Here is a 9,889-nt window from a genome sequence, read left to right on the forward strand (position 1 = left end):
CTTGTAGTGATTCTCCTGTTTTCAGCCTCCCCTGCTGTGGGATTACAGGTGTGTACCACCACGCCTAGTTTCAGTGGCTGGCTTGGTGCGCCCAGGGCAGGCCTGCACCACATGTGGTACTGGGGATTGAACCTGGGTCCTTGCACTTGCTAGGCAGGTGCTTAGAGCACCAAGCTATCTCCCCAGCCTTTTGATTGCTTTTTAAAGTTTTCTGATAGTACTGATAAAAAATATTGCACAGATGTATCAGTTAGTGTTTGTTTAATAGAAGTTACATAGAATAGTGTTTGGCTTCTATCTTTGGTTTGCCTAGAAAATAGCTTCAGTTAATACTTTTTCTAAACATTCTGGAATTTGTGCTTAACATATTGGGAGAATGAGAGAGTATAATTTCAAGCATAACGTTGTTTGGCTATACCTACCTGTGTTGCTGCTTTTGAAGGCAGAGTACCACTATTTATTTATTCACTCATTTGTTTGTTTATTTTGTGCTGGGTATCAAACCTGCAGCCTGGTACATGCTAGTCATATGCTATACCACTAAGCTACATTTCCAGCTGGCTCTAACTTTAACTTTTTTCCAAATATGTATGAAAAATACAAAGTATTCTGTGGTATAATGTACTCAGCACTCAACTTCTATGGTTATCAGCCAATGCCTCTCTCCCCTTTTTCCTAGGTTTTTTTTTTTTTTTTTTTTTTTGAGATGGGGTCTCTGTTCTGCAATTCAGGCTGGCCTTGAGCTCACTTTGTAGCACAGGCTAGTCTTGAACTTGTAAAAATCCTCCAGCCTCAGCCTCTGGAGTGCTGGGATGTGTGCCACCACACTCAGCTTTCCTAGTATTTGAAAGCAATTCCTAGATATGCATTTCATGGAAGAAGACATTTCAAAAGGCAGCTATTGTTACAGTACCCAGAAAAATCAATAAGGTTCAGTGTTCTTGAACACCCAGTCTCCATTCACATTGTAGCATCTTTTTGTTGTTACTCTGCTCAAATTTGGACAAGATCTGCACATTTATTTTGTTAAAACTCTTTAATCTCTTCTTATGCCATAATAGTTTCCTTATTTTATGCCATTGATTTGTTAGAAAAATTGGGTAAGTTCTTCCTGGGGAGTCTCCCACATTCTGAGTTTGACCAATTATATATATATATAGTTGATGGATTGAATTCATTTTATCCCTGTGAAGTGGGTTTATTTATTTATTTTAGTTAGATGAATTTCTTGGTATGTTTTATGTACACATGCATACATACATAACGATCGCATTTATCATAGAGAATGTGTGCTTGCATGATGTATGTGATCTTTTTTCCTCCATTCTTCCCTCCCTTCAACCTCTCATCCCCTTCTTATTTGCAAAAGCTCTATTTCAATTGTTTGCTTCTTTTGCAAAGTGGATTTAGAGGTTTGAATGTGTTAGTGTCAAACTTGTGAGTAAGAACCCTCGATGGCCCGAGCTAAGAAGCACATCACAGGCGCAGAAACCTTCCCAGCAACTCAGTTGTGAGCTTAATTTTGTTGACAAAGTGCTTGTGAGCTTTTCACACACTGGTTTTAACATCAATAGGTGTTTGTTCCATAATCAGTTGTGCTATGAAATGAACTTTGATGTTCTATTATTGCCCCCACATTTGTTAGTTGAAGTTCTATAAAGAAGAAATTTCTCCTGACATTTTTTTATTTTTTAAAAATTTTATTTATTTTTTATTGAGAAATAAATATGAATAAGACAGTTTCACAGCTGATTAATAGGACAGTTTTGATAATCAATACATTGTACATTGTTACATTCTTAGTGGTTATCCATAGCACAAGAAGCAGACAGGATATTCTGTCCAAACACTGTTAGTACACCTCTTTCTTATTGAATTAAGTGAAAGTAGCTGTAAACCTATCCTATTTTGTATATATAAATGCAAGATGATCTTTCCTTTGTATCCTTTTTTTTTTTGGTCCTGTCAGAGGTGAATATTCTGTTGGCAGCTAAATATTATAGGTGTTTGAATTCAGCTAAACAATCTAACACTGTCTAGCAGTCTATAATATTAGTGGGTTATCCTCAGAAGTTATTGACTTGAGCCTTTTACAGCTCATCGTATTAATATGGATTTACTTTACATACCTCTTTTTTATACTTTTCTGCTGGATGGTTAAGACCAAGATATAGCAAGCCCTATATAACAAGAAATGTAACTTTTGTATCTGATAAGGTCAGCCAAGTACTCTCAGGATTTATCCTGTAGCCCTGTACCGCTCTTTGTACATCCTTTTGTCAGTGTCAGCCATGAGGATGAGTCACGGCCATTGCTTGACCAATTTGTTCTCTGTAAAAGCTTGAGAAAATGTTTTTTCTCTCCATATAACTCTCCCCAGGCTCACTTTATATCATAGAACACATTCCTCTATGGCTGCATAATCTTCTTGATCAGAAAATGTGGAGCACAACTGAGTTACATGTTGTTACAGTACAGGTTCTCCTATGTCCCGAGTCTTCACTGACCTTGAAAGGCTAGGGCCAAAATGTTAGCTGACCTTGCAGCCCTTCCTTTTCTCCAATTTTGAACTGCTAACTTAGGTTGTTAACCCTCCAGAAGAGAAGCTAATTATTAACCTGCAATATATGCAGTTCGGTTTACCCTATCTGCTGACAGACATTTGATGGTTACTACAACCTGCAAGATAAGTGCTTAATTCCTCTTGTCTGTCACTTTTCAGAATAATAAGTTAGTGACCGATGAGCACTAGCCTTGTTCTCCCCACCCCCAGACAGAATCTGGCTATTTACTTAGGCTGGCCTTGAACTCCCTATCCTATGTAGGCCAGGCTTGCCCTGCACATTGGCCTGAACTGCCCCTGCCTCCCAAGTGCTGGGATTACAGATGTGTGCCAGCATATCTGGATACCTTTTTATTTTATTTTCACTGAGCTCATGGATGTTCATATGTTTTGAGTTATAATACAGTGCCTCCATTTATTCTTTTTAGTGTCTAGCTGTCCTGTCTAAGGCCAGGGGATCTCTGTTAAGTTGGATCCTTCATCCCTTGACCCAGCATCATGCAGGCTTAGAGCTGTCTTGTGTCTTTCTGTTGCAGTGCTAGATCTAGCACTTACCCAAGGCAACCTCTTCTCTTTTTTCGATATATTAAAAATTTGCTCCATGTTGATAGGACATTCTTGTTTGATTTTCATTGTCTCTTGGGATCTTCAGTGAACAGAGCTAGGAAATAGTTTTTAATGGAAAAAAAAATGCATCCATATTGGCCTTTATCACTCAAATTTAACAATATACATTATTTCATGTTTTATAGTTATATATAATTGTATGTGATTATTAACTCATGCTTAAAGTCTTGTTTTTTAATAACAGGAATAAGTCATTTTATTCTGCAGTTACTTTAAAGTGTTAATAATTTCAAAACTATTGTACCTACACAAATAATACTACTAACAATAAACATACTAAATACAAGGTCACTTTTATAAGTACATACTGCTCTATTTTGTGGCAGTGCTGTAGTTTATTTAACTGAAAATTGGACATTTTGTGGATACCATTAAATAAAGAAAACAGACAGTTTAAATTACAAAGCAACCTCTGCTCATCTCTTATTCAGTGTCAGCTAGAAACATCTCTACTAGAGAACCTATAGGTCACATAAATGTGATGAACTGTGCCTCTCTGATATCCAGGAAAGCTCTACCCTTCCTTTGATTTGAGTTGTACAATCAATCTGTCAGCACAGACATGGTTGATGATATACATATTTGGTGGATCTGTTGCCAATGTTTTTCTGGTTGTCTTTTTCAAGCTGAACGCACTTGCCAGTCTGGATTCACGAAATGTTTGACCACAAACATTTGTATCTCTCGATTTTACTTGTGTGATGGAGACAACGACTGTGGTGATATGAGCGATGAAAACCCCACTTACTGCTGTGAGTAAGATAGAACTGCTTCTCCTTCTGTGACTCCAGAGAGGCCTGTCTGGGAGCTAACACAGAGCAAGCCTGGGTGTTTGTGCTGATTTCCAGTTGTCATCTCCAGATGGGTTTTGTAGGGGGCTGTGGCAGACAGGTGCCCTAGGATGTGTTCAGTGCATGGGAGACGCCCTTTCTCTCTGTTCCTTGGTTGGCTGCCATAGACCCTAAATATTTCTTCCAGAGACCTGTGAGGTTGAAGAACCCTCTCTTCTAGAGCCCTCAGGGGCTCAAGGCAGAGTTTCCACATTGAGTTCTTAACATTTATTATTAGTATGATTAACAGCAGTTACCAGTAACTTGATATTTCAGTGTCCTTTAGTATGTTTGGATTTCAGAAACCCTTCATTTAATTTCAGCATCTTGGTTCATTCAAACAATTTCTGTCTTTATAATTGAAGTTAAAAAGGCTCATGACTTTGAGACTATTAGTATAAATAGATGCATACTTTAAGAATTTAGTGGGCTGGCCAGATAGCTCAGTGGACTAAAGCACCTGCTTAGGCAGGCACAGGGACTAGGGTCCAATCCCCGGCATGCTGTGCCAGCCCCACCTCCGGGACACACTGAGATGGCAGTTGCGACTGGGTATGATGGCATGCACCTATAATCCCAGTGCTTGGGAGGCTAAAAACAGGAGGATCGCTATGAATCTGATCTGTATAGTAAGATCCTATGGACCCTGTACTAAAAATACAAAAAAAAAAAAAAAAAGTTTAGTAACTGGCCTTCTCTATTATGGGTTTAAAGTCTAGGTGTGGTTCCCTCTCAAGGAAACTATAGGGCATCACAATCATTTGTCAGGTGGCCAGGCTAAGGTCTAAGAACACAAATCCATTGTCCTACCAGCATAAGGAAGCATCCTCCAGATGGGACTGGGCAGATTGGAGTTACTTGTGACTCTTTAGGGACCTTGCTTCCTTAATAATTCTTTCCTAGCAAGTCATCAGATAGCATGGGCCAAAGCAAGGGAGTCTGCAAACCCTAAGAATTATAAGGTCTGACTCAGATTTGTTTCCATGCAATAATTTAGAAAATATATCTGAAGCCTGAAATACCTAAAATTACTTGATAAAAGAAGCAGTGTTCAAGCTTAGGTACAATCTCCCATCTGCTAACACTGGATCAGTAGGGGGAATGGGAGAACTTTGCTGATTCCTGAATCATGGCCTAACACAGTTAAAATGTGGTGTGGGGTGAGGTCAGACATGGTCATAGACATGGGCAGGGAAAAAAACACAGCATATTTTATATGAACTTCTATCTCCTTTATCATAGGATAGTTCTTTTATATTTCTAACAAATAGCATTTCTATCTTGGACTTTTGTAATCTGGAAGAAAGTGTCTGGGCAACTGGGGTAGTCTTGCCTCTCTTCTGCCTCCCATACACCTCCGGCCCAGGGGAAGCTTATACAAAGCCCATCGTGCAAGCCCCAGCCTTCCTCTCTTGGCAACTGCGGTCCAGCTCAGAGAAGACAGGTGGGAAGTAGCTTGAATTACGCTAACGAGTGTGGTGTTCTTTTCCTGCTGTAGCCGCTCACACATGTAGTGCCAGTGAGTTCCAATGTGTGAATCCTCCACGCTGCATTCCTCGGAACTGGTACTGTGATGAAGAAGTGGACTGTACTGATGGCTCTGATGAACCCTCCTCTTGCAGTGAGTGTGCAAATATGAAAGAAATACGATGCCACTTAAAACAGCAGTCTCTTTCCCCTACTTCAGGTGCAGGATAGGGTTGTGCCTCCTGTCCCAGCAAGGTGTCAAAACCGTGCAACAGATTTTCCTCAAAGACCTGCTTGTGCAGGGTCCTATGCAAGGACCTGATCAGAATATGAAGCTGCTGAGTGAAAGAGATTATGTTGAGTGATGCACTTAATGCACTGCCTGCCTCGTAGAACTGTTAATTTTAGTTGACCCTTTATTGGGATTTCTGAATGTAGTTGTGTTCCGACTCGTAAAACAATGAAAGGATGAGAAAGAAAATAATTGGAATCAGATGTGTGGCAGAGACACACGGTAGGCGTATGTACTCCTTCTGTCTTGTAACTGTGCCAGTTTACTGAATGAGGCAGCCTGGCCATTCGAGCTTCCCAAGAACTTGCAGGGACCTTCTTGTATTCAGGAGTGCAGTTGTGCTGTTTGTATTTGGAGACTGCTATTTACCTTTGCAAATTCTAATCAATATCCACACAAATTTTAAAACAATTGTAGACATCTGAAGATACAATGTCTGGATTTCTTTTTTAGAAGTTTTCTTTTTTTGGCTGGCTCATCCTGCCTTCAGGGTGGAGGGTCTGGTAGAGCATGTGGAGCTGGGGGATCAAACTACAGTCCCCTGCACCTGACTGAGTTTGCCCAAGCAGGCGCTTAAACAACTGTGCTAACCCACAAGCCCCCTGGATTTCTTTTGTAATGTATCAATAAATTGTATTTCCATGTAGGGTTAGCAAAGTAGGAATGTCGGCCAGTCACCTGTCATTTTTCTTCCTTTTATTTTATTCATACGTGTTAGCAATATATGCATTTTAGAGTTGGTAGAATTTATATGATATAGCTTGTTTCTATTCTCTTTCCCTCTTGCTCCCTCCTTTCCTCCTCTTCTAGTTCCCTCTTTGCTCTTTTCCTTTTAGTTGATATTATTAATCTTTTCAAAGAGTCTATTAGAATATAGGGGCTGGCCTTTCACACTAGCTTCTAAAAGGTCTTGGGGCTCTTACTGTTATCACTAAAGTGTGTCTTATTATTGTTAAAATTAAATTTTCATTTGCTGTAATGAAAGGTAATTGGAGGTCCTGAGTTTATGGGCCCAGGACAACTTGATTAGCTGAATAGGAACATAGTAGGTTAGGGCTAAAGGACTTGAATCAAATCAGTGATGGCCAATTTGAAGTAGAGGGGTGACTTGGCATTTCTACTCAGTGAATATTTATTGAGCACCAATGCTGTAGGCACTGTGAGGCCACATCCCTGATTTTGTGGAACTTGTATCTTAGTGAAAAATCAAAAGACAAATAAAATGAAGAAGTATTTTGAAAGATTGTACGTGCTAAAGGAAAGAGAGCAGGGAAATGGGGAGAGGGGAGTGCAGATGATTGGGGTACACAAAACAGAGTGTTCTTGGATGAAAAGAAGATTCTAAAATAGAAGCATGCAGTGGTGGGTAAATTTATATCCTTCGAGAAAAACTGGGGCCAGGGAAATAGCTCAGTGGAATAAGTGCTTGCCTGGCAAGCACAAGGTCCTGAGTTTGATCCCTGGTACCACCAAAAAAAAAAAAAAAAAAAAGAAAAACTAAGTCTCTCCCATAGCTGTAAGGGAATACTGAGTGTCGCAGTAGACACCAAAGGTACCTGGGACTTTGCTCTGTCCACTGGCTCCTTTTCCCTCCAACCTCGGGTCACTGGTGTGCCTCTCCTGCGTTAATACTTTAGGACTAGGCATTGAGTGGTTGCAGTCTTTTTAGACAACCTGTGCCATAGCAGCTTCTCTCACAATTTCTTGACCACAAACTGCTTTTTTTTTTTTTTTGACCTAGACTGCTTCTTCCCTTTTCCAGAGCTCCCCGATCGGACGTGCCTGGGTAGTGAGTTCAAGTGTGATGGTGGCAGGTGCATCCCCATTGCCTGGATCTGTGATGGTGACAACGACTGCGGGGACATGAGTGATGAGGATGGAAGGCACCAGTGTAGTGAGTGACCCCCTTAGTACCTTTGCAGAGGCATCTTTGTGGGGGAGTTTGGTAGATTCCTGTTAAACTGAATACTCCCCTATGGGATGCTTTCTTTCTTTGATGTCTTCTGCTTAACCATGTTTACAATGATGAAAAATGACTTTATGTTTATCTTCTCTTTCTTGCCTTTGGTTGTGCTTCTCAAGCAGGTAAGGAGAACCCCACTGGCCACTCTTGATAGCAACCTTCCCTGTGTAATAACCGATTGTGCTTCCTGTTCCATCTCTAACTTTAGAGCTGGGAGTTGGGGGTTGCAGTTGCTCTTAATGAATGGCTTATGGAGCATCATTTTCCACCCCTAACAGAGCATAAAGTCCCTACCTGACAGGTCTTAGCAGAGGCCATGGTGGGATGATAAAAAGAAACATCCTGGTGCTTGCGTTTGATGGTGACCTCACAACACGCAGCTCTGAGGGTGGTCTGCAGCTCTGTGTGATCTATTTACTGAACCAGGAGGCTGGCAACTGCACATACATGGAGTGTAGCAAATATGTTGTCTTGTCCTTCTTTTATATCCTATTCATCTGCAATACCAGATAAATTCTTTTATTTTGCAGACACACTTGGAGTGAAAAAGACCTGAGTTAGCAACCCTGGCCCTCTCTCCTTGTTCTTAGACTTTAAGCCATTTAGTTAACCGTGTTGAGTTCTAGTTGTTCAGTAGAATGAACATAAAACTGTGTACCTCACTTCAGTCTGTGTGATCATACATTGGGAACCAAGAAAATGCTGCCAATATGTAAGGCCTTTGGACACCAAATTGGGTAACAAAATTAGAGTGTATTCTGACCTCTAAGCTCAAAAATATGATCTTACATTAATTTTATAGAACTACATGAGGTATATTACTATTTTGAGATCTTATTTCTTAAAAATCCAGGGTGCAAAGCAATTATTTTTTTTCCAAAAAACATTGTTTTTATTATTAAACCTTGTAGTACAAACCTGAAAAGTAAACAAACAACTGGCAATAAACCATATGAAGTCTTCCCTCTCAAGGGAGGGGTGCAGAGCAGTGCTAATAAATTAAATGTCAAACTGTAAGCCATAGGCAGAAGCTTACTGTCAAAAGAGGGAAAGTGCACAGCAAGGCCATGAAAACCAGACAGCCACATTGGAAAACACTTGATTGTTTATGTGCAAAGCAGTTAAAATGGAAATTAAAAGAAGTACTGTGATCTATTATGGTAGGAGTGTGAGTTGTCTGTCTGCTTTAAGAAAAAAAAATTTTTAAGCTCTCATAGTTAGTGTTAAGTAACATTGAGCAGGAGAACTGACTGTTTACAATAAATTCTCACATGATTTCTGATTCTCGTGTGCTTTGGTTTTAGACCAGCAAACCTGCTCAAGTTCCGAGTTTCACTGTGTAAACAACGTCCCTCCGATGCGGCGGTGCATTCCCCGCGCCTGGGTCTGTGATGGTGACGCAGACTGTTTCGATGCTCTTGATGAGCATCAGAACTGTACCTGGAGATCCTGCTCTGTAGATGAATTCACCTGTGGTAATGGGCTCTGTATCCTGAACTCATACAGGTGAATTGAGGGTTAAAACATTTTTCAGAGAACCTTCCATATCTGTGGGAACAAGGCTAACTTACCCTTTGGGTACACACGGTGGCTGCAGTGCCTAAGAAAGGCCCGGGCTCTTGGGGTTTTTTGTAAAAATTGTTTAGATTTCTTTAAAATCAAAAGGAACCAAAAAAGAGCTCGCATTGTTTTCATATGTAATACTAATAAATTTGCCGTGATACTAACCTGCTCATTTAATATGATTTGGAGTGTTTTTATGGATAATAAGTTCCAAGAGGGTAAAATTGCTCAGGGCCCATAAAGGGCATCATGTGGCCTTACATAGGACAGGGCCAGGGAGGTGAACGAATGCAAACTGATGCAGGAAAATTCTTGTGTAAGGCTGATAGCCATCTTTGTCTTCTATTTGGAGGAAGAGGATGGGTAAAAGAAGTAGATCACTTTCTTCTCTGCTCTTTAAGAAAACAAGGCAATCGTGAGGAAAAATGGAGCTTGACACTTAGTTCTGTGTCAGGCGGGACGAATAGAGCTGTGTTTTCCAGCTGAGGACACAGATAATGTTTTGTCGTGGAGGAGTACCAGAATTTCTGGCACTGTTTTTGTAGTTGGTACAGGGTCTCACTCTGCAGCTTGGAGGCAGGGCC

The 9,889-nt window shown here is 40.5% G+C and overlaps 1 protein-coding gene across 1 annotated transcript in view; it reads left to right on the plus strand.

Moving 5' to 3' along the window:
- Window positions 1-9,889, plus strand: part of Lrp2 (LDL receptor related protein 2) — a 207,114-nt gene that overhangs the window by 139,642 nt on the left and 57,583 nt on the right. Inside the window, exons 44-47 of the mRNA XM_023719208.1 lie at window positions 3,817-3,942; window positions 5,519-5,641; window positions 7,542-7,673; window positions 9,047-9,248. Of these exons, the coding sequence (XP_023574976.1) occupies window positions 3,817-3,942; window positions 5,519-5,641; window positions 7,542-7,673; window positions 9,047-9,248 (583 nt within the window). The remainder of the gene's footprint in view (window positions 1-3,816; window positions 3,943-5,518; window positions 5,642-7,541; window positions 7,674-9,046; window positions 9,249-9,889) is intronic.

The sequence above is a fragment of the Octodon degus genome, unplaced genomic scaffold (assembly GCF_000260255.1).
Source record: "Octodon degus isolate 3935 unplaced genomic scaffold, OctDeg1.0 scaffold00065, whole genome shotgun sequence".
NCBI lineage: Eukaryota > Metazoa > Chordata > Mammalia > Rodentia > Octodontidae > Octodon > Octodon degus.